Source organism: Lissotriton helveticus, chromosome 9 (assembly GCF_964261635.1).
Source record: "Lissotriton helveticus chromosome 9, aLisHel1.1, whole genome shotgun sequence".
Taxonomy (NCBI): Eukaryota; Metazoa; Chordata; class Amphibia; order Caudata; family Salamandridae; genus Lissotriton; species Lissotriton helveticus.
In genome coordinates this window covers 529,395,240-529,421,394 of record NC_136070.1, presented here as the reverse complement: position 1 = coordinate 529,421,394, position 26,155 = coordinate 529,395,240, and the positions used below count along the sequence as shown (strand labels likewise).

General features: G+C 42.8%; 1 protein-coding gene across 8 annotated transcripts in view; it reads left to right on the top strand.

Annotated features, from left to right (window-relative positions):
• Positions 1–25,924, top strand: part of LOC144781502 (uncharacterized) — a 121,736-nt gene extending 95,812 nt beyond the window's left edge. For all 8 annotated transcript variants that reach the window (XM_078660388.1, XM_078660386.1, XM_078660385.1 and 5 more), the window contains one exon: positions 24,249–25,924. In XM_078660388.1, coding sequence (XP_078516514.1) covers positions 24,249–24,423 — 175 coding nt within the window. In that variant the 3' untranslated portion in view covers positions 24,424–25,924. The remainder of the gene's footprint in view (positions 1–24,248) is intronic.
• Positions 25,925–26,155: the final 231 nt, after the last annotated feature.

Genomic DNA, 26,155 nt, shown 5'->3' with positions numbered 1-26,155 from the left:
ACAAGGAGTGGGTCCCATATTCGCATTCAGCAGCACTGTTACTGATCTATTCTATTATGGACGATAAAATGTGTAATTGTGTTGCGGAACAATAACATCTGTTAGTGTAGCACAAAAACAGCTTGGGGTATACTAATATCAACAACAACTGATTGCAAATGAGCAAAGTTATTGAAAGGTAGATGGCTAGACATCTCCAATCTAGTCAGCTAACAATTTATGTCGGTTTTTTCCTGGCCTGGCATGTCCCAACACCAGTCCCCATTGCTCCCAGAAGCTCCAGAATGTCCTTAGGCTGCGTGACTCAAAGCCACCATCGATCTTATTCAAGTTCTAAAAACTTGGCTTACTACAAAATAAATCTTAGGCCTCATTTCAAGATTAAGAGACACTGGAGTGGGGAAACGCTCTGTGATTGGACAGTGGTTTAGACTCATATCCCTACTGAATGCTGAGCAATACACCAGATGCCAATCCTGGGTCTGAAAAGAAGCCTCGATGATAACCTCCGATTTAATTTTCAGCTATCCCTATTACTGGGTAATATTCACACACTACGGATCCTGCCACTGTGGATCACCATCACTGCTGGGAGAAGCTCGATGCAGAAGTTTGAGACATCACACATTTAAACACCAAAAGAGACACTCTATTTCTGAAGATGGCATGAATAACTCACTTAACATACAATTCTCCAACGAGTGCAGCACCTTCTGCAGAGGGCTCTGTGTAGTCTGCAGTCCCAGCCTCAGTGCTTTAAAACCTAACCTCAAGCGCACGCTGCTCGCGCTATAGCAATAGCAATTGAAACAAACACACTTGACCACATCCCGCTTCCGCTTGGGTACAGCCAAAACAGTGGAATGGTAACTGTAGCGTTAAACAATGGGTAATACTCCCCCCCACCAGCACTATTCAAATGTTTTCCCCATCTACACTTTACAGGGATCCTCAGTGCTTTAAATCCTGACCTCAAGTGCGCGCTGCTCGCACTATCGCAATAGAAACGAAACACGTGATCAGCTATGGCTCACAGCTGAGACCTCACAACTGCTGATATTAATCAGGGGGACAGAGCTAATGCTGCCGGTACCAACACCAAGTACATGGAGCGCACAGCAGTACTACTATGAAAGCTGACCTAGATGACTCAAGCGAGTGTGTCTGAAACAATTTGGTTGGCGATGCCTGCTCTCCCATGGGTGCATAAACACCAACATAGTACAACGCTATCTACAGCCCCCCAAATGCTCTTGAGCCACTATGTGAATAAACGTGTGCATACTATCTGGATAATCGTAACGCTGGCTGTAACAACGAGAAACAAGGTCAGCAATCCGCCCGCCGACCGCTACGACAAATTAAAGCAGACAAAAGCGCAACATGCCCATGAACTAAAAATGACTGTCTGCCGTCCCTGCGCCCAAATTGCAATATAAGGTCCAACAAATACGACGAAGGGCACAGTTCAAAAGTACGCACGTCTCTCACTGCAGGACCATACAAGCCATCAATGCCTACGTGTCGCAACACACAATTCTGCGGCGGGAGCGGGCATACTTACACTCAAAACAAAAGAAAAAGAATTACAGCCTCCTAGAGGCTGGAGGGGCAGGCCGTGGAGCGCGGAGTCAAAGAGGCAGACTCCCGCGCTCCCCGGCCTTTAAACCCCTCACTTGCCAGGCCGGTTCTAACCGGCCTGGCCTTTGCTCCCCAGTGACCCGGAAGTGATTCAATCACTTCCGGGTCACTAGGAGACCCGGGGTCCAATCAGGGTTAAGGCGCGCCCGCCCCGTCATTGTGACGTGACAGGGCGCGCCCCACCACTGAGAGCAGATGGGGGCCGGTGTGCCCGCCATACTTGCGGTGGGGCCGAAGCCGGCCCGCCTTTCTCCAACCCTCCTTTCCCATATCGGTCATCACGCACTAAATGCTCTCAGCACCGCAGCAGGATTTCTCTGTCTTTGCTCCTCCTTCTACGCCCCTCTGTGTGCAGTCTGTCCTGTTTGACCTCCAAGGCCCCAGCGGTATCAACTCCACTTTCTCTCTGCTTCTGCGGCTCTGATGCGGGGAGCAGCATCGTACCTGACACTCTCAAGACCCACCGGAGGTCCATTAGGCAACACCGGCTTCCAGTGCCAGGCAACACCTCCGATCTTTAGCTATGCCTCGCTACTTTCAGGCCTCTCTGAGGACCCAGCCTAGCCAGATGGAAACTCATTTGTTTCAGCTGCTCTGCTGCCAGCGCTCTGTGTCCGATTGCTCACATAATGAAAGCGGTCAGCAAGTTCAGGATTTATAGACAGATGACAGGGTATTATGAGGTAATGGTCTTGGTGCCGTGTTAATTTGTGGCCATCTTTCTCTGCAGCTTGCAGTGCTCCTATATACTATAATTTAATAACGTTTTGGATTGAGAATTCAAAATGTTTGACTAAATTAATAAAATATGTCTTCATGTACATAATCCTTTTTACGTGAAACCCTTTTCCTGCTGTTGGTTAGACTGGAGGGTTAAGACTAACCCAAAGTCCGGCACTTTCCTTACTGTTGCTTATACTGGATTGGAAATAGTAGATCTAACCCCTCCAAAGTCCAATACTTTCCCTACTGTCACTTTGACTAGAGTAGAAGTAATAATTCTAATCCCTCTGAAGTCCAACACTTTCCATACTGTTGCTTAGACTGAAGTGGGAAAAGTCAATTTAACCCTTCTAAAGTCCAACACTTTCCCTACTATTGTTTAGACTGGAGTGGGAAATGTAAATCTATTCCCTCAAATGTCCAACACTTTCCCTACTGTTGTGCTCATTAGAGGTGGAATAATAAATATAACCTTTCCAAAGTCCAACACTTTGCCTACGGTTGCTTGGACTGGAGTGGAAATTGTAAATGAAATAGTCTGAGACTACTTTTCCTAATATTTGTTAAATAGATTTTAAGGTACTATTTGTTTTTTTTTTTCAATATTTTAAAGTATTTGTTTTTATTGTTTTTAAAAAAAAGTTTTTATAGTCTTTTTAGCAAATGTGGTTTTGGGGTTTTAACTTTTTTAATATTTTATTTATTTTCTGAAATAATATATTTTAGTTTTTTAAATGTATGTGTTATATATTATATAAAATACATGTCATACATATCTTCATATATGCTTTTTATAGTAGTACATTTAAAATAAAAGAATAATAGAATGTAAAACAATCATTTTTATTAATTATGTTACACTATGTATGATTATGTGTGTGTATATATATATACATATATACATATATATATATACACACATATATACATATATATATACACACATATATATATATATATATATATATATATATATATATATATATATATATATATATATATATATATATATATATATATTTGCTAAAATATCCTTCACTTGTGACTCCACTTCCTCGACCCCCTCTTTCTGTTATCCTAAACATGCACACTCAGCTTTCTATGCCTGTCCATTTTTAGGAAACAAGATTGCTAATATTTCAAAATGAATTGGACGTGCGGGTTGGTAGATTGAATAGATTGAATCCCTATTAATATTTTTTTTACTTTCTCCTAATAACACTATTTTTAGAAACATTTTGGTTATTGAATTGTGTAGTTTGATTTTAGATGTTGCTAGAAGATTGTCTTGCAACAACTTCAAAGCGATTTATGTTCCCCAGAGCACTTTATTGTAGGTGTAAGCTTATCTTGTGCATCTCAAAGATATTGCTGCTTCAGTTAGCTAAGTCAGGTATTCTGCTATCACCCTGATGTGGCTTTCCAGCATACTGTTTTAAATTCACTTTGTGTGTTAATAGTTAGCAAAGTTCAATCATAGTTAGAGCCATGATCTAATTTAGAACAATCAGAATACTTTGTGGTTATACTTGTGATTAACTAGGTAAAGATACTACAGAGTATTCCTGGTCTGGCTTAGGTTGAACACATTTCAGCAATGCAGTCACTAGGATACTGCTGCTTGAAACAGTGGCAGTTAATTTTTGAACTGAAGCAGAGGACAGGCTTTGAACAGAGTCTACATGTGCAATAAAATATTTCACAATGTGTTAATTCTTTTCAGAAATAATACATAAGGAACTTTCATGAATAAAGCTATTAACTAAGCTCAACCAAATTTGTGGAGGATATTGGAAAAAACAGATCTTGATGTGTTTCTGAGAAAATAAAACTAATCATACGAAAAAATGAGAGTTCTTCTGTTCCACATAGCTCCAAGATATACATCCCTATGCTCTGGTGAAGAAAAGATATAAAAATAATTCAACTAGAAGGCCATTTTGACTTTAAGGATATGACAGTCTAAAAGGCCAACCCAGAAATGTCAATAAGTAGTTAGCAAATGTGGCAACCACCTTTATGTTAATGATTCACTACTGAATAGGAAACAGGACTCAATTGAGATCGACATCTAGATGTGTGTGAAGCACTATAACCTCAATGTCTGTACAACTGAGATAATATTAATCCGGTTAACCACCTATAACTAAGCCCAGGTGGTGAACTCCGTTCTCTTCATGGAGTTTGCAGAGTTTTACACACTCCATGGAGAATGCGTGTTGCAAAACGCGGAGCAGTTTTTTTTCCCTCGCTCTCATTCCCCAGCGTCAAGCTGGCGGGCGCAAGTGGGGAAAATCCACCTCCCAACGAGATTTTTCTTCACTTGTACTCCCCAAGGTCACGTTGCTGAGCACGAGCGAGAAAAATCCACCTCCCAGTGATTTCTCAATCGCGGCCGCTCGCGTTGAGAAACCTGTTCGCGTTGAGAAATTTGCCACTCGAGTAGAAAATCTACTCGAGCAGCAAAAAAGAAGCAGTGCCTTCTTGCGCTGTGCATGGTGCCATACACGTTGATTTTCCAGCGCAGGCAAGCACCTGGCACTGAACATCAATGCGAAAAGGTATGACCAAGTGCACTCTGCCACTTACGGAACTCCGCTTATCAGCGAAGTTTTTTGGTTACTTTGTGGAGTTCCACGTAGCAGAACTCCTCAAACTCTGCCCAGGCTTACTTATAACATGGGACATAGAGATCTGATGTATCTTCTTTGTCTCCTACCTTCAGTTTGTGAAATGCAAATCTGATAGATTCAGGCTTGACTAAGGTGGCACAGGCTTCATCGATCACCTTTATTGAGGAAAAATTCTTAAGTAAGTACTTAGTGTGGAATATCTTAAAATATCCTACCTTTGTGCAGAATGTCGTGGCCATGCCGACATAGCTGGGCAAACATCAGAACCTATTAACTAAATCACGATACCTGCGAACAGAGCTGCATGCACTTTGCTTCACTTGCTTTGAAGAGACCATATTACACCAGCATGAAGTACAATGGCTTCAGATTTCTGGACTCATTGAACATAAAGCACTGTATATGGTCCACAGCCAATAGAAAGATAGGTCCCGTGTTTCTCCAGGAAAAATTTAATTTTTTCCAACTCACTCATTTCAAGGAGCAAGGCTTGACAAAGGAACTAGCATAAAGCATTTAACAGTACCAAACAAAAGCCACGCAACAGGAAAGAAATACACCAATTTATTAAAATAATAATATTTTTATGAATTTTTTTATTCTAAGATGAGCAAAATCCACTGGAGGGTTCCATAAATACAGATTTTTAGGGAAAACCAAATTTTTGATACAACCACAAACAAGCATTGGTAACCATAAAGTTTGTAAACTTTTGACAAGATTGTAAAAGTTAGTTTGGCTTGCGCACCCAAATCAAAAGGGTTGAGGGTCCAATGGGGTAGATTCTGACAGTTCCTTGGCCACCAGAGCTTTTTCCAGTTCAGTTACAAACTTTACAGCATGACCGCCATAGTCTTCAATGGAGTGGTCCTGACACTGCAGAAGAGGAAGATGCTCAAGGATTTTCCAGGTGCTGTGGGTTCGACTGTGGTGCCTTTGCGGTTATTCCTCGGTCCACAGGTTAGGCGGGGTGATTTTTGCCACAGAGGTCGAGGTCCCTTGAAGTCCTCTTAGAGACCGTAGAAGGCCAGCAGTGGCTGGGCTATGGTTCTCTGTCCCTAGCAGTCCCAACAATATACGTTTTTGGGGGCTGGTGTCCCTCTTGTGTGACCAATCTGGACTCGGATGGCACTCCGTGGTCTGGCTGACTCGGGTGCAACTTTAGGCAATTGAGGATCGGTACCTTAGGATGCCCAGCAGCAGCTAGTAGCAAATCTTCCATAGTGTCTATCAGCTTGCCGACATGGGCAAGTTGTTCTGACCCTGGAGCAGATTCCAGGTGGTCAGTCCACTGTTCTTTTGAGTCACTCATTTGGTCTGAAGCTAGGAGATGACTTTTCATCGAGCCAGGAGCCACAGGCACAGTCTTCTCTTTGTTAGCCCAGGGTGCAATTGGTGCAGTCCAGCAGACAGGGCAGCCTCTCTTTGGGCAGCAGGGCTGTCCTTCTTCGTTTATTGTTTCAGCTCCAACGTGATATAAAGGTCAAGGAGGCAGCTGTGCCATATTTATTTCCATAAAGAGCCCTTGGGGGGATGATGTGGTCACTAGCTAATGGGCTACCTGTCCCCCCCCTCTTGGGGACGACTTTCCGGCTATGTGTGGCATCTAGCAATCTCATAGTGCACTATTGAGTCCCCTTTAAAGATGTCGGGACACTTCCTTGAGTGTCAGGAGCTTGGTAGCCCATCCTAGAGGTGTGGCTACTTGTTGGCTACACACCCGCAGGAAAACTGGCTTGGGCATTGGTCTCCCCTCTCTGTCCCTGTCTCCAGCCCATCTACCTGTACAAAGTACAGCTCATCATCAGTGTGAACGTCTTTTGCTCACCAAATGCAACTTCACCTTTAAAGCTCACCTTTTGGGCTGAAGGGTTCCTTTGAAGGGGAGGTGACACCTCGCCCTCTAGCAGGCTGCTTTTGTTCCTAAGCCTGGAAGTCGTTCACAAGACTCCCCAGGCTGGCAGAGCGATGTCTGTTGGCCAGTGAGGGTGTAAGGCCACTGGACAAACTGGGTCACAGAGTGGCAAATTTCTAAAAGCTGCATTTCTTTATTAGTGACATTAAATTCGACCTGGGCATCATGTCAGGTTTAATGCCACAATCAATTTGATACCTTACAGTTCCCAGCTAGTTTGTCCCATTCAGAAGTTAGCCTAGCTGAGGGGTCTGCCGGTAACCCTGGATTGGACAATGGGGCGACTAGCCCTTTCACAGCAAAACGACAAATTAGAAGTTACTATTAAGACATTTATAAAAATACATGTCCTACATAATAGTATTCAGCTCCCTGCCTTATAGCTCAATATGCCTTCCTTAGGGCAGACTTACATATATTGCTAAGGGGAGTGGGGGCTTTGCCATTAGTTTAAATGGCAAAGTCAAACTAGCAATGTTACCACTGCTGTTCCAGTCTGCAGTGGCAGGCTGGGAGCCATTTTGTACATTGCCCACAGGTTGGTGCAATCAGTGCTGCAGCCCTGGGTGGACACCCTGCTTAAAATGCCCTAGGTACCATATAGTAGGGACTTATAAGTAAGTCAGCTCTTGCCAATTGCTAATTCGACATACACTTTGTATTGGGTTAGAAAACTGGAACTGAGGTGTGATAAGCAGGCCTCAGTGCATTCTCAGAATCGACAAACCAGCAGCATCAGTCTGAAAATGTGGGGATGAACATCCCAAAAGAGGCATTTCCTTACAACTGGGTGATCCTTTTAGTTGAAAATACCTATTGTGGGCACTACCAGTACTTGCAGTGGGTTTTGAGCTGGCTTCGCATTGTTTGGTTTTCTTAACAGTCTCATTTGATTGCTTCTTATTCAATGTTTTCCCTTCCTCTTCTTATGTTGTGCCATCTCGTGGAGTCTGGATTCTTTACCATACTTTTGATTGGATGACTTGTGCCCTTCCACTCCTCACATTCAGGGAACTATTATTTCTTTCTCTTTCAGCACACCATAGGAGTGAATCAGTTTTGTTAATCTCTACCTTGTGTGCTGTTTCACCCCTCCTCCAGTGGGCTCCATGTTGCCTGTTTCCCATTCTCATCCAATGCTTCCCCCGCCTGTATTTATTCATATTTTACATACTTGAATTCAAGCTCCTCAATTGCTAATGTTGCTCCCCCTTCAATTTCACTCCCTCCCGCTTCTCTGTTCTTGCTTCACCACCTGTTACACTATAAAAAAATGTTTAGTAAAAATATATTTGCTCACCTGGCACGAATATATACTTTTACTACGCATGCTTTACATTGCATGCCATTACAACGCGAGCGTTACAACGACTGCGTTGTTACATCGAGAACTAGTACATCGAAAGTAGTTTTAACGACTTGCTGTTGGGGGAACGCTGGACTTAGGAATGATATAATTTACTATTGCTACTACAGTTTGTGCAGCAGCAGGGAAGATGTTGGATTGTGAATCCAACACCAGCACGCCCCCTACAGCTGTAACAACAGTGTTGTAATGGCATTTGATGTAAAGCATGTGATCTAAAGTTTGTTTCCTACCTGGCACATGCAGTTTACTGCAAGGCCACTTTAAGTATGCGCTTTCACATATTGTTTATTTTCCTCTCTAATTGTGTACTTACACTATATTGTTAACTTACCACTTTGATTGGTGGCTACCTACTTGAAGAAGTAAGTAAAAACACTTCTCTTTTTTTAAATGGTGGCATGTCGTATGCAAGTGTATGCAAAGTGATGCATTAATGCGCATATGTCATCACGGTAGACCAATGTAATGAAATGACATATGCCCACGCATGTGTGATTACTTATATGCGTGTGCATGTCTTTGCACTTTTATGTTTTCTTTTTGCTTATGCTGCACAGCATTGTATTACAATGTAAGCAGATGGGCTTATCTAAAGAGGCAATGTTTAAAGAATTTGTGCAACACAAACACACAGTAACACAATGAAAACACCACAAAAATACTTCACATAGAATAAAAGATTATATTTTTATGAGTAAAACAAGACTAAAACAACAAAAATCCAATAAGTAAAACTGGAGTTATGAATTTTTAAAGATTTAATCAAAATCTAGTACTTTAAGTCAAATAGTGCTTAGAGGTTACTGGAGGTCATGCTGGACCAGGGTAAATCCAAAGTTCAGACTGACCATAATAGAGGGCAAGTGGCCTACAGGACTCACACAGGTTCCATTGAAAAAGTACTTTGGATGGAGCAAGCATCGACGTCGAAGACTTGATGTGCCGGTTCCAATCCGCCCAGGTGATGAAGGCTTTATTGATGAACCACTTTACAATGCAGGCACTGCGTTGTCATCGAGCCACGCCATCCGTCATCGTCAATCAGCGCACTCCATCGAAGCGATGTCATTGATCTGCTCCTGCATCGGTGTCAAAGGGCAGTACGTTAGTTCCAATCGGCGCAAAGTTGTCACTGCATTAATTGTGATGGTTCTGGGCAGCAGAAATCACCTTTCAAGGGTCCAGGACTGTATTCGTACCACTTGGCAGGGCAGGACTCAAAGATGCAGAGGCCAGTTGCTGTTGCTAAGTTTAAGGAAGTCTTCGAACTGGACATGGGTCCTTTCTTCCAAGCCCTGGCTCCAGACTTTCAGTAAGGGGTAATCAGCCCTTTGTGTGGGAAACAGGACACTGCCTATTCAGTTGTAAGTGTCAGCTCCCCCCACTCTTCCTGCCCGGTTATGGCTGTCATAATGCAGATGAGCTCTCCATCACACCTACCTTTCCTGTGTTTGTGGCTGTATACAGGAAATGCACAAAGTGTAGCTGTCACCCTGAGGAAAATTGAATTTTGCCTTGTTATGTGTCCCTACGTGTTCCCCATCATGTAATATATGTGCATGATTTCTATGCATTTTCCCTCCATGGCCGAATATAAAGACGCATTTATAAGTTGCGTCCAACGTTAGTATGTCAATTATCCAGTCCTCCGTGAAAGCAACGTGAATTAGGCTTTTAGGCCTATGTTGCCAACATCTTTACATGGTGCACGTTAAATCATCGAGTTGCACCCGTTTCTAGGGCTCCACAGGGCCCGGACACGAGATCCAGGCCTCAAGCCTCCTGAACCACTCCGAGAGAAGCAGCCCCGCCCGCATCCCTGACCCTTCCCTTACTTCCTGCCAAGCAACGCGGTGCCCGGCTAGGCCTGGCCTGCCTGCCAAGAATATGTTATGCCTACAGTTATCTGTTCAGCTCCCCGGCTTCACATTCCTAGCTAACGAACAGCATAAACATATCCGTCTACAGTCCAGTCATTCTGTCTCCATGCAAGTGATTTACCGAATTAGTATCCATAGAAGACCCATAGCACACGCAATACATGAAGAAATATATGCTTACACTAGCCTTTAGTGACAAGCAGCCTTTGCCCTGATGACTTTTAGAATCAAGCAACATGTACTCCAAACACAAGATATCAGATACGCTAGAGGTACAGGTCGTTCTGACATCCCAGACTTCAGTCTCCTCTACGAGTGCTAGAAGTCAGCGCCCCCCAGCCCTCTCCAGTTACACGTCATGACTCGTTTTGCGCGCACCAGTAGGTTAAAGGTTCCAGCTGCTCATGAAACCCCCTCCATATGTCCACCCACTTATGACACTTCTGTGACGACTTCTGTGACGTCTACATCACACACCTCCGTGCACGCCTTCTTTCACGCCCATATGTTCTTATCTTCCTCTTTTTCACTTGTTACGCCTACTGTATTCAATGCAACTGTACTGTTTTACTATATATATTGTATGATGTTAATGAAATGTTGAATATCCCTTCCTGAACCTTAGTAGGTGGTGGAACCCGATGTCCATTGGCTCGAGCCACTTAATTAAAGCCCGTATGACTCAGATACCACGGACTCTGCCTCTCATTTATTGAGCTATCCTTTTCATTTAATGCATAGAAAAATAGTACCGGTAATTTATTTATTTACCACAACCCACTCCATACGTGTATTGGAGACAGGCTGAAGGCACAAAGGGCAGTCAGAGCAGAGAAATGTCCACTTTCTAAAAGTAGCATTTCTAAAACAGTAATGTTCAATCAATCAATCAATCAGAGCATTTATATAGCGCACTACTCACCCGGTGGGTCTCAAGGCGCTGGTGGATGGGGGTGTCCGCTACTGCTCGAACAGCCAGGTCTTGAGCTGCTTCCTGAAGGCAGGGTGGTCCTGGGTCAGGCGGAGGTGGGTCGGGAGGGAGTTCCAAGTCTTGGCGGCCAGGTAGGAGAAGGACCTTCCTCCTGTGGTGGCTTTTCGGATGCGGGGGACGGCGGCGAGGGCGTGGCCGGTCGATCGAAGTTGGCATGTGGGAGCGTAGAAGTTGAGGCGGCTGTTGAGGTATCCTGGGCCTTGGTTGTGTAGGGCTTTGTGTGCGTGGGTGAGGAGATGGAAGGTGATTCTCTTGTTGACCGGGAGCCAGTGCAGATCTCTCAGGTGTCCGGAGATGTGGCTGCGACGGGGGATGTCCAGGATGAGTCGTGCTGAGGTGTTCTGAATCTGCTGGAGTCTCTTCTGGAGTTTGGCGGTGGTTCCGGCGTAGAGGGAGTTGCCGTAGTCCAGACGGCTGGTGACGAGGGCCTGGGTGACCGTCTTCCTGGTCTCGGTGGGGATCTACCGGAAGATCTTACGTAGCATGCGCAGGATGTTGAAGCACGACGAGGAGACGGCGTTGACTTGTCTGGTCATGGAGAGGGAGGAGTCCAGGATGAAGCCCAGGTTGCGTGCGTGGTCTGTTGGTTTGGGTGCGCTGCCCAGGGCTGGGGGCCACCAGGAGTCGTCCCAGGCGGAGGGTGAAGATCCCAGGATGAGGACTTCCGTCTTGTCCGAGTTCAGTTTCAGGCGGCTGTTCATCATCCACTTGGCTACGTCTGTCATCCCTTCGTGTAGGTTGGCTCTGGCGGTGGCGGGGTCGTTGGTGAGGGAGAGGATCAGCTGGGTGTCGTCGGCGTAGGAGATAGGAGTAATGTTAAATCCAACTTTACCAGTAAATATGATGTATCATTACAATTCCAAAGATATAAACATGGTGCAGCTACTCCATTCTAATCTTTCAGCTTAAAGTGTATTAACCCTTTGGGTGCTCATGACGGAATGGTTCCTTCATGAGCACCAGTGCTCCTGTGCTCATGACAGAACCATTCCGTCATGAGTACAGGCTCAGAAAATCCCTCTGCTGCAGACAGCATAGGTATTTCCATTGTTTTTGCCTTGGGAAGAGGGGAAGAGCTTCCCCAACCTCCCGAGGCCTGTTTTTGGTCTTCCTTGAAATGACGACTGGGCGCATGGCGTGCTATCATCCTTACAATGAAAACGAAACTGAAACTTAGTTTCAGTTTCTTACTTTCGGTGTTTGTGGGGCTATCTCAGCCCCCGAGGACCGAAACACATGGGAAAGGCATTGTTGAGAGAATCTCCCCTTTCCAATGGCACTTTTCCCTAGTGGATCCCCGCTTGGGGTTCACCCCACTAGCACCTGGGAGGGGAGAGCGGCCCCTTGGGCAAGGACCTTTACTCCCCCATACATTTTTGGCACAGACTGACTTTCTGGGGGGCAGAAAGCACCCTAGAAGCCAGGGATTCTTTTTCTATATGCCAGGGGTGTGGGCTGCCCAGAATGGGTATCCCAGTGCCCCCACCCTATCCCCCCAAAGAAGGCAAAGGACCTTCTCCCCCCCCCCCAGGAGGCAGATGGGTAACTAGCCCCTGATGGCCCCCAGTTAGGCTGAAACCCACTACGCACCAGGTTTTGTTTGGTTTTTTTTTATACATAGGGGTGGCGGCTACCCAAAATGGGCATGCTAATGCCGCCACCCCCCAATAAAGGTACAGTTTTTCTGCCACCCCTGGGAGGCAGATGGAGCAGTAGCCCCTTATCTGCCCCCCCAGAGGTAGAAAGCCCACTAGGAACCAGGGATTTTTTCCCCCCAAAGTTCAGGGTGGGGGCTGCCCAGAATCAGCATGCCAATGCCCCCACCCACCAAAAAATGCCTCAGTATTTCTGCCCCCCCAGGAGGCAGATGGGGGCAGTAGCCCCTCAATTGCCCCCCAGGGGGGCAGAAAGGCCATGAAGCATCTGGGATTTTTTTAAATATACGTAGGGGTGGGGGCTGCCAATGCCCCAACCCCCAAAAAATTGCCACTGTCTTTCTGCGCCCGGGAGGCAGATAGGGGCGAAAGCCCCTTGTCTGCCTCCCGTGGGAGGGGGGGGGGGGCAGAAAGCCCAATAGGCATCAGGGAATATTGTTTTTTTTTAATTCAGGGGTGTGGGCAAGCCAGAATTGACATACCAATGCCCCCAACACACCCCAAAAAATGGCAAAGTCTTTCCCCCCCCCAGGAGACAAATGGAGGCAGTAGCCCCTAATCTGCCCCACAGGGGGCGTCAGAGAGCCCACTAGGCACCAGGGCTTGCATTAGCTTATATTTATGCCCTTGGAGGCATATCCGGGCAAACCACCAACCCCCTCCGATTCCCTCCCAGGGCGGCAGAAAGCCCACTAGCAACAGACTTGTTTTTAGCAATGTGCCTACCTGTGGATTTTGGGTCTTAATGCAGCCGGCACATAGGAAAACCTAGCAAACCTATACATTTTTAAAAACTAGACATCAAGTGGAATCCAAGATGGGGTGACTTGTGTGCCTTTCACCAAGTTCTGTTACCCAGGTTCCCTTGAAAACCTCAAACTTAATTTAAAAAACACATTTTCCTCATATTTCTGTGATGGAAAGTTTTGGGAGCTGCGTGGATCCACAAAATTCCACCCACTGCGCATTCCCCAAAGTCTTCCGATAAAAATGGTTCCTCACTTGCGTGGGTAGGTCTAGTGCCCGCAACAGGAAATGGCCCAAAACGCAACATGGACACACTACATTTTTACAGTGAAAACAGACCCTTTTTTTGCAAAGTGCTTCAATGTAGATTTTGAGCCCTAGCTCTTCTGGCACCTAGGGAAACCTAGGAAAAACAACACAGGGTTGTGGCTCTGACCCAGTAAGGCTAAGCCCAATGTAACTAAAGAACAACACAACTGTCAATACTGGACATCACTTTCTCATTTTTATACTGACCTTTATGAATGAAACATACCGGTCCGTTTTTTAGTTTCCGTCACTGGTTTATTATTTCATTTTTTTCACTAGTGGAACACTATTTTTTCATAAGCATCTCATCAACTTTTTTGTGCATGTACAAACAAATATTAAACATAAAATATTACACTTAGATACAACAAAAAGTCAATGTACAATACATTTACAAATTTTTAACACATCCTACCCACATTCTGGCCAATCCATTCATCCTTCACTCATACAACAAAACAAACTCTTTGGACCTATTGTCAGCAATGAATTATCTATCCATATAGATGGTTTTGTGCTTCATAATTTGCAGTCTTGTTTGGTCAGATAAATCATTTGGAAGCAAACCCTGTTATTCAAACAAAATTCTCTCTTAATCTGATTGACACTAGGCACCAAACCAGGTTGATGCGTTTCGAACCCCCAATTGCGTGGTTCTCCTCAGGACCAACTGTCTCTACAAAACAAAAAACGCTAATTTAAAAACTTGCTACAAACAACAGACTTAATTATTAACACTGGCACCACCCGTCGGTACCCAGCCACCCTACCTTGTTAATGTGGAACGTAGTCCCTTACTAAAGGTGAAGTTGATTTAGCACAGGTCGCAAGACACACTAAACAGAAGACAAGTAACAGAACACACAGCACAGTCACAAGTATGTATAAATCGCGTGTCCAGTATTAATACATACAACGCTGTAGAAACACTCACCTATTTAATTGTGTGGGTGCATTTCTGTCGGGGAGGAAAAAGGAAAGGATGAATGAACTATGCACGTGTTAGTCGTGCTCATGCTTACAAATGTAATTGGATAAGACAGCGAAACTCCTAAAGGTGCGCTTACCAAGTCTGGGTACAGCTGTAGTCAAAACCCAGTGGTGGCTTGTCGCAACGTGGGTTTCTTAATTTTCGCTCTGCAACAAAAAACAAAAAACGGGCCTGAATGTAAAAGAGATCGAACTACGGCGAGAAATAAAGTGCGGAGGAAAACGGGGAGCCTTTTTACCTTTAGCTCAGTCGAACGCTCCTTTTTACAGTGTTTGGAGAAATGTAATTCAGACGCAATCCTGCATCTCTTTCAGTTATTGGTTGAAGTGCCGGTCACATGACCAGAATTGAAGTTGCAGCCAGCAGATTCTTAAAGAGAAAGTGAAGTATTTTTTCTTTACCGCATAAAACTTTATTCAGTCCTAAGTGTGCAGGAGCGATACACAAGGGACTAATGATAGATTTGACAACTAAAACGGGTCCAAATAATAAACGCACGCAACTGGTGCACACCTTTCCTTGAAACAATCGCGCGATCGTAAACAAGCCATACAATGGCCTTTCATATGGCTGATCATTGTAGCTGCATGAATGAGCTCTTGTGAAATGGACTGACTTATGAATCACATTCGTATCCATAGATACTGGGCCAATACGTTCAGAGCCCTACATGATGGTTCAATCTCTACTGGCTGGTTAGTGGTTGGATGAACAACATCACAAAGAGAACAATCTATAACACATTGTGTCGAACCCAGTTATCCACTGCATATGGTAAAGCATAAGGCCGTTATAGGAACAAGTATCTGACGTTTTCGGACACATCATCTTCGTCATCGGGAGGCGAGACAGACACGAGTGATACAAGGAGTAATCCAAATTATAGAGGAAACCAGCAAAACCAACCGCAAAATCCTCAGCCTTTTTTAGTCAGAGGCCAATGAAGAACAAGAGGACGTACTCGTCCAAATCATCAACCATGGGAAATGCGAACCAGGCGTCAATACTACAGGAGTTAGATCAATCACCTTTGTTTAATTTGTCGGACCGAATTCTATCAGCTTCGGAAATATCAATCTTAAAGAAAGGACTATCCTATGTCCCTGTGCGACCCACTGTCTTTGTTAAAATGAAGCTGGAAATCTTGGAATTTTGCCGAAAACTTCGATTAAAAACATTTTTCAAGGATACACCTGAACAAATAACCATGGAGGTCACAGGACTCCGCAACAAATCATCCTTTTGTCCACCGGGGTTCAAAACTCCCAAAGAAATAATTACATTTGAGAGAGCATTACTTTCAGGAATAGCTGCCTTGGAAAATGAAAAACATTATGTCAACTACAATATATCCAAAGAAGAAAAAGAAGCTATTTTTTCATTGAAAAATGACAAATCGCTAGTAATAAAACAGGCGGACAAAGGTGGTGCGGTAGTACTTTGGGACATTAACAAATACAAAAAGGAAGTCAGACGCCAATTGGATGATCCAAGCTGCTATAGGATGATCAACAAAAATCCCACGGATGATTTGCAAAAAGAGCTCTTCTCCATCCTCCAAGAAGGTCTGGATTCAGGAATCCTAGGATCCAAAGAATTTGCTTTTCTCCAAAATAAACACCCAAGGACACCAATGTTTTATGTCCTTCCTAAAATGCATAAGGACGAAATGGACCCTCCGGGCCGCCCGATAGTTTCGGGCTGTGCGTCACTGAGTGAACCAGTGTCAAAATACATTGACTTTTTTCTCAAACCCTTTGTTGAAGAGATCCCAGCACATCTAAAAGATACAACAGCTTTCTTGAACCAAATAACATCGGTAGAATTCGACGAATCAAGACAACTACTAGTAACAATTGGCGTAGTTTCGTTGTACACTCAGATACCCCAGGAACAGGCGTTGGAAACCCTCACCTTTTTTTTAGAACAAAGGGAAAGACCAACAAGAGTCTCCACAACCTTCATAGTTCAGCTGGACAAGTTTGCGTTGCAAACAAATTATTTTCAATTTGACACGGATTTCTTTTTCCAGACCAAAGGGGTGGCCATGGGCTGCCCCTTTGCGCCGGAACTGGCGGTGCCTATATGAAAACAAATTTATTTATAACAACAACCCATATGCCGAACACATCACAAAGTATATGAGATACATTGATGATGTATTTATGGTCTGGCCAGGCTCCCAAGAAAAATTAGACGAATTCATGTCTTGGATCAATCAAAAGACTGAAGATATCAAATTCAGCTTTACCTCTTCCAATAAAAACATTACTTTTCTGGATGTAAAAATGTATGCGTCGGAAGGCATGTTGGGTACCACACTGTTCCGCAAAACAACGGACCCAAATAAAGCACTCCATTACACAAGCCACCACCCCAGAAGCCTCAAACAAAATCTACCCTTTGGGCAGTTCCTTCGAATAAGAAGAAACTGTTCAAATAAGGAGGAATATTTTTTTCATGGAAATGAATTGGTTGAGCGACTGCTTGTCAGAGGTTACCCAAAGAAACTGCTAAGTCACTCATTGAAACGTGGTTTGTGGGTACCTAGAGAGATTTTACTAAAAAAGAAAACACGACCAGAACAAAAAAGAATTGTTTGTGTCACAACGTTTGGCTCTAATGCCAATCAGTTACGCAAGATGGTGACGCAAAACTGGCATCTGGTTAAGGACCTACATAGCGACTTCAAGGAACCGCCGCTTTTTGCCTTTAAAAAAGAAAAGAGTGTTGGGCAACATATTGTCAGGGCAGCATTACCCTCTACCCCTAAAACAACTTTAAGGAGCATGATGGGAATGCCTCCTGTAGTAGGCCACCATAAATGTGGGCATTGCTTCTGCTGCGCGCAGACAATTGAGGGAGCGGTATTCACTTTTAATGGGATTCATTGGAGACATGAAGTCTTAACAAATTGTCAAACAAAAAATGTCGTATATGGGATTACCTGTCCGTGCTCCAAATTATACATAGGAAAGACCACCCAGGAGGCACGACAGCTGATTACGCAACACAAGTCCAGAATAAGGAAAGAGACACCAAATGTGCCTTTGGTTCAACATTGGCTGTCGAATAAACATAAAGAGGAGGATTTACGCTGGACCATTATTTCAAAAATCGATAAAGACCCGCGGGGAGGTGATATTGAGGGTAAATTCAACCAGCGTGAAGCATTATTGATAATGAAATACAATACAGCAGCGATAGGTCCTAATGAGATTTCTGACATTTTTAAAGGGAATTCATGAGCAATATGCTTTATCATATGCAGTGGATAACTGGGTTCGACACAATGTGTTATAGATTGTTCTCTTTGTGATGTCGTTCATCCAACCACTAACCAGCCAGTAGAGATCGAACCGTCATTTAGGGCTCTGAACGTATTGGCCCAGTATCTATGGATACGAATGTGATTCATAAGTCAGTCCATTTCACAAGAGCTCATTAATGCAGCTACAATGATCAGCCATATGAAAGGCCATTGTATGGCTTGTTTACGATCGCGCAATTGTTTCAAGGAAAGGTGTGCACCAGTTGCGTGCGTTTATTATTTGGACCCGTTTTAGTTGTCAAATCTATCATGAGTCCCTTGCGTAGCGCTCCTGCACACTTAGGACTGAGTAAAGTTTTATGCGGTAAAGAAAAAATACTTCACTTTCTCTTTAAGAATCTGCTGGCTGCAACTTCAATTCCGGTCATGTGACCGGCACTTCAACCAATAACTGAAAGAGATGCAGGATTGCGTCTAAATTACATTTCTCCAAACACTGTGAGAGGAGCGTTCGACTGAGCTAAAGGTAAAAAGGCTCCCCGTTTTCCTCCGCACTTTATTTCTCACCGTAGTTCGAACTCTTTTACATTCAGGCCCGTTTTTTGTTTTTTGTTGCAGAGCGAAAATTAAGAAAGCCGTGCTGCGACAAGCCACCACTGGGTTTTGACTACAGCTGTACCCAGACTTGGTAAGCTCACCTTTAGGAGTTTCGCTGTCTTATCCAATTACATTTGTAAGCATGAGCACGACTAACAGGTGCATAGTTCATTCATCCTTTCCTTTTTCCTCCCCGACAGAAATGCACCCACACAATTAAATAGGTGAGTGTTTCTACAGCGTTGTATGTATTTATACTGGACACGCGATTTATACATACTTGTGACTGTGCTGTGGGTTCTGTTTCTTGTCTTCTGTTTAGTGTGTCTTGCGACCTGTGCTAAATCAACTTCACCTTTAGTAAGGGACTGCGTTCCACATTAACAAGGTAGGGTGTCTGGGTACCGACGGGTGGTGCCAGTGTTAATAATTAAGTCTGTTGTTTGTAGCAAGTTTTTAAATTAGCGTTTTTTGTTTTTTAGAGACTGTTGGTCCTGAGGAGAACCCTGCATTTGGAGGTTCGAAACGTGTCGACTTGGTTTGGTGCCTATTGTCAATCAGATTAAGAGAGAATTTAGTTTGAATAACAGGGTTTGCTTCCAAATGATTTATCTGACCAAACAAGACTGCAAATTATGAAGCACAAAACCATCTATATGGATAGATAATTCATTGCTGACAATAGGTCCAAAGAGTTTGTTTTGTTGTATGAGTGAAGGATGAATGGATGGGCCAGAATGTGGGTAGGATGTGTTAAAATGTGTAAATGTATTGCACATTGACATTTTGTTGTATCTAAGTGTAATATTTTATGTTTTATATTTGTTTGTACATGCACAAAAAAGTTGATGAGATGCTTATGAAAAAATAGTGTTCCACTAGTGAAAAAAATGAAATAATAAACTAGTGACGGAAACTAAAAAACGTACCGGTATGTTTCATTCATAAAGGTCAGTATAAAAATGAGAAAGTGATGTCCAGTATTGGCAGTTGTGTTGTTCTTCACCTACGGAAACCTAGCAAACCTATACATTTTTGAAAACTAGGAACCCTGGGGAATCCAGAATGGGGTGACTTGTCTGACTCTCACCAGGTTCTTTTATCCAGAATCCCTTGCAAACCTCAAACTTTGTTAAAAAAAACACCTTTTCCTCACATTTCTGTGATAGAAAGTTATGGAATCTTTATGGATCGCCACAGACAAGGGCCCTAAACGTATTGTGGAGACTTTAAAATTACCTATCACAAAATGACCTGCTTTTGTAAGGGGGGGGCACCTGGGTTTTTGGCCCCAGCTCATCAGCCATCTAGGAAAACCTACCAAACCCACACATTTCTGAAAACTAGACACCATTGGGAGTCCAGTGAGGTATGGCTTGCATTGATCCCCCAAAGATTCCCTACCCAAAATCCCCTGGAAACCTCAAATTTAGCTGACAAAAAAATAACATTTTATTCACTTTTCTGTGTGGGAAAGTTGTGGGATCACCGAGCTGACACAAAAGTCCTACCTCCTAGCATTCCCCCCAAGTCTCCTGATAAAATGGTATCCCCAACGTGTAGGTAGGCATAGTGGCTGCAACAGTAAATGGCCCAAATCGTACTGTGAACTCTTCAAAATTCCCTATCATAAAACTACCTGGTTTTGCAGGGGGGGCTGGTTTTTTGGCCCGGGGCTCGTGGCCATCTTGGGAAACCTCCTACCAACCTCAAATTTAGCTGAAAAAATCTGATTTTTCTCAAATTTCTGGGTGGAAAAGCTCTGGAATCTGCATAGATCCACAAATTTCCTACCACCCAGCGTTCCTCCAGGTCTCCAGATAAAAATGGTACCTCACTCACGTGGGTGGGTCAAGTACCCACGACAGGCAAGGGCCCAGAACGTATTGAGAAGACATCAAAATTACCTATCACAAAACAACCTGTTTTTGCAAGGGGTGGGTCACCTGGGTTTTTGGCCCATGCTCAGCTGCCTTCTTGGGAAACTACCAAGCCCACACATTTCTGAAATCTAGACACCAGCCGGAGGTCAGCGAGGTATGGCTTGCGTGGATCCCCCAATGTTTTCCTACCCAGAATACCCTGCAAGCCTCAAATTTTGCTGAAAAAACCACATGTTCCACATATTTTTGTGTGGAATCACTGTGCCGGCACAAATGTCCTACCCCACACCGTTGCCCTCAGTCTCCCTAGTAAAATGATTCCTCACGTGTGTGGGTAGGGCAAGGGCCTGTGACTGGGAAGAGGCAAAACATAGGGATTGAGGGTATATCACCAAGAATTCTAAGCACTAATTTTTAAAAAAAATAAGTTTTTAGCCAATTCTGCATTGGGCACCCACACAAGTGAGGTATCATTTTACTCGAGAGACTGAGGGGAACGCTGTGGGGTAGGGCATTCCTGCCGGCACGCTGATTCCACACAAAAATAAGTGAAAAATGTGTTTTTTTCAGCTAAATTTTAGGTTTGCAGGGGATTCTGGGTAGGAAAACGTTTGGGGGTCCATGCAAGCCTTTGCTCGCTGGACTCCCCCGCATGTCTAGTTTTCAGAAATGTTTGGGTTTGGTAGTTTCCCAAGATGGCCGCCGAGCCCGGGGCCAAAAACTCAGGTGACCCTTCTTACAAAACCAGGTTGTTTTGTGATAGGTAATTTTGATGTTTCCTCAATATGTTTTGGGCCCTTGCCTGTCGCCACTGAGTTACCATTTTTATCGGGAGACCTGGGGGAACGTTGGTTGGTAGGAAATTTGTGGATCCATGCAGATTCCAGAATTTTTCATCAGAGAAATGTGAGGAAAGTGTGTTCTTCTTTTTACAAACTTTGAGGTTTGCAAGTCACCCCCTCTATTCTATTGGGTGTCTAGTTTTCATAAATGTATAGGTTTGCTAGGTTTCCCTTGGTGCCGGCAGAGCTAGGGCTCAAAATCTACAGCTCGGCACTGTGCAAAAAAAGGGTCAGTTTTCACTTTGAAAATGTGGTGTGTCCACGTAGCATTTTGGGCCATTTCCTGTTACGGGCACTACACCTACCCACACAAGTGAGGTACCATTTTTATTGGGAGACTTAGGGGATCACAGAAATGTAGAGCAACTGTTATTACCTATTGACTTTCAAAGCATTTCTGCCTTCCAAATGTAACACAATGTGTAAAAAATAAGTCACTTAGAAAATCGTCCTATAATTCACATGCTGGTATGGGTACCAACAATTTCTGAGATGTGCAAATAGCTACTGTTTCTAAACTCTATATTTTGTTCCCATTTCAGAAATACATAGGTGTCTTTCATACCGATTTTTCCCTGTTTATATTTTCCCAAATTAATTGCTTATACCCGGTACACAATAAAAACCATTGCAAGACGCTACTCAGTTATTGGCTCTGGGTTCCTCGGGTTCTTGGTGAACCTACAAGTCCTATATATCCCGCAACCAGAAGGGTCCAGCAAATTTAACAGTATATTGCAAAAATCTGTCATACTTAGAAGAAGTTACAGGTGAAAACGTTGGTACAAATGGCAGTTTTTTTTAATTCATTTTAAAATGTTCCTATTTTCAACTGTTAGCTTCTATAAGAAAACCTTGAAGGATTTACACAAATGACCGCTTGCTAAATTCAGAATTGTGTATCCTTTTATAAATGTATAGCGTTCCAGGATCCATCATCGCTTTCATACCCGTTTTTACCATTAACTGGAAGGAGGTTAAAAGCACAAAAATTTGCAAAATAGGCTATGTCCCAGTAAAATGCAAAAACTGTGTAAACATTTTTGGTTTTCTGACAAAAGTCTGCTTGTCTCTGAAAGCTGGAAAGATGGTGATTTCAGCACCACAAACCCTTTGTTGATACCATTTGCAGGAAAAAAAAACAGATGCTTTCATCTGTAGCCTTTTTTTCCCATTTCCCCCCTAAAAAATAAATTAGCTGTATTTTGGCTAATTTTTGGGTCCCCTCCAGGGGAATCCACAAACCCTGGGTACCTTTAACATCCCCATGATGTTGGAAGAAAAGGATGTAAATTTGACGTGGATACCTTATGTGGTCAGAAAGTTACAAGGGCCCAAGCACAAAAGACCCCAAATAGCCAATAAACGGCTTAGCACAAGGGGGGGGGGGGTGAGGCCTAGCAGCAAAGGGGTTAAGAGATTCCTAATGCTAGCCTATGAGAGAAGTAGGCCTCAGAGTAGTTAAAAACGAGTTTGGGCATTTGCCACTACTAGGATTTGCAAAAACGTATCAATACATGTCCTAGCTTTTGCTTACAAAGCATCACACCCTATGGGCAACCTAGGACCTACCTGAGGGGTGTTTAGTAATAAAAAGTGAAATTAAGGCTTGGCAAGTAGTTTTAAATGCCAAGTCGAAGTGGCAGTAAACTGTACACACAGGCCTTACAATGGCAGGCCTGAGACAGGTTTGCATGGCTACTTGTGTGGGTGGCACAATCAGTGCTGCAGGCCCACTACTAGCATTTTATTTACATGCCCTGGGTTTGTGGTATACCACTTCACAAGGAACTTACAAGTAAACTAAATATGCCAATTGTGTATACACCAATGTTACCATGTTCAGGGGAGAAGCTCATGCACTTTAGCACTGGTCAGCAGTGGTAAAGTGCTCAGAGTCCTAAAGTCAACAAGAAGAATCAGCAAATAGAGGAAGCAAGCATGCATAAAGCTTGGGGGAAGACCACCCAAAAGATGACAGATCTAACAGTTCATTATGTCGTTTGTTAATAAAGCTAGCCCTTAATTTATTGGCAGAAAACAAAAAAAATATTGCTAAGGCTTTTAGATCAAACATTGAAAAAATTAAGCTGAATGGTCTTGTGCTAGCAAAAGGGTATGTGTCAATAGTTTTTAATTGGTGTACTATAGCAATTCAATTTTTATTTTTAAAGCCTGTTGTACACTTAAACTCGGTTAAAATTGCATAAGAGATGAACTTTTATGCGAAAGACTTGAAGTATATGAATAACCTTCAAAGATATTGTGGTATTCCGATTACTGGCAGAATTTATTTATTTGAAAGATTTACAGGATACACCTGTTTACTCTTAATGGAAAGTCTAGGTTTAGATCCTTGCCACAGTTTTTATAAGTGAGTTTTTCATTTTACCAGAGGCCTGTCCATGTTTGATTCAAATATTGGATAATCTGTTTCATTGATTGTGTATCTCCATATAGCTCAGTTTCTCAAGTTCTTTACTTATCTTAACTATTTTTAGAAAGTATGTTATTAAATTGGCTAAAAGTGCAATGGATTTTATTGTAATATTGCTGAATTGTGAAATTGTTTTAGTATGTGGTAACTGAATCATTGAATTCATGAATGTTTTATGTCAAAAGTTGTATGGCAATTTAGTTAGTCTAATAAAGGTTTGTCCGATGATGAGGAAAATAAATTATGTATTAGCAAACAATGGAAGTGATCTTGTGATACGGGTTACATATGATTTAAAGTAAGCAGCATGTGCAGTAGGAAAACATGCAGATGCAAACAATACATATTTAATTTGTTGTTTCAGAACTTTTAAAATTGGCTGCAATGCCAAGATATACGCCAGTGTTGACAGAGTGAAAGATGTTTTCGTGATCAAGCAAGCAGTACTGGAACATAAGCATCACGGCTCAATGAACTTTCCTGACAAAACTCGTGAAACACGCTCCATCCGAAAAAGAAGAAACAACACTATTAGATGAACTTGGCTTCTCAATCTTAAACAACATAGAGAAAATTAACAGACTTACTCAGAATCAGTCGACAGCAAATATGTCACAGGTATCAGCTACCTGCTGAAGTTCCCTAAAGAAATGAGATTAAGTGGATAACCTGCAAAATATTGGTGAAGGTGGAAATAGGACTAATATTTCAACAAATAAACATAAGAGATTAAAGGTGTTGCACAACAGAATGAAACAATGGACACCTGAAGTTTGACACAGGTGAAAAGTGCCACATAAACCATCCAAAATGGCATTAGTTGGTGCAATGCTGGATTATGAGCGTGTTCGACAATGCGTATTAAGCCTTTTGTGTGCTGAAATGTAAAAATGCCAAAAATATGCATTTCTATTTTTAAAGTGACTCCTGGTGGGTCACCAGTGTCAATTCAGTGGTTTGTTGATCAATTTGTGTGTTCTAGTAATTTTAGCTAAACATGGTGGTGGATTGTGGGAAGCCAGCTATTTTGACATAAGATATATCCACCAATCTAAAACGTAGGCTCCATAAAATGGAAAAAAATACTTAATAGGAGTTTGTTTAGCATAATTTTCAGACACAGATTTTGTCTTGGATTTGCTATTTAGGACAGTAAACAGGACAACTGGTGGTGTCGGAATCTTGTTGATACTCCACGTCCTTCGCGGTGTGTATATGTCGGAAAAGATTACTCCATATATTGGAGACTATCCTCTCATGGGAGATCCTCTCATTTAAATATGAGCCAAAGTTTACTTTGGTGTTGTGTTGCTGCAACAACTGAAATAGCAGGGTAGAAGAGGAAACCTTATGTGCCCTTTGTGACAAACTAATTGAGTAAATTCTATGAACTGTATTATATGGTATGCCTGCAGACAAATGAGCCGGTGAAGGTACTTTTAGCCACCCAGATTTTACTACTTTTATTTATTGACAGCTGGACTGGTGAAAGTGTGAAGGCAAGGCCAAAGGTCAGAAGAGGGACAAAGGCAGAGTGAGTACACTGTAGCCCAGTCATCTCCAGTGACAAATTAGGGATGAGTCTGAATACACAATTAAACTTCAGATAATGTTGTTCACTCTAATCTGCACCTCTAGTGGCAAATAGCACATATCTGGTGAGGCTGGATACAGAAAATGCTGTCGTTCATGTTAACTTATTTTATTCACAGTTTGTTGAGTTACATTTTGTCAAAAATATTTCTGCGTATGAGTCTTTTTGACTCATTGAGTTCTAATGACTGTCTAATACACAATTTCCTGATGGTTGGTTTATTGGTCCGTATAATTGGAATTGATGTATAAGTGGCCTTTGTGTGTGAATGGACATATGGGATGGATTTATCAAAGTGTACTTGTTGTAATAAACTTTAAGAGGCGGATATCTATATATGTTTTAAATAATATTCAGGAGGGGCTGGAAAGCATATTTCTGATCATTTTGTTTTGTCATTATTTTGTGCTTTATATAGAAAGCAATAAAAAGTCTATGGAAATGTCTATTGGTCTGCAGATGATTGCGAACATTCTTTTAGGTATCAACAAAGTTAAATGTACGACATTAGTGTGGAGTCCTTTTCTTACTAGAAGCAGGCAAAATGATTGAGAAAGTATTCTCACATATATTGTCAACAGCAGGTCAAACACATTAGAAATCTGGCAAGGTGAACTCAGCCTTATGTCCTTTTAATTTCCATAAATAAAATGCCATTACATTGGGTGGTAGTAACG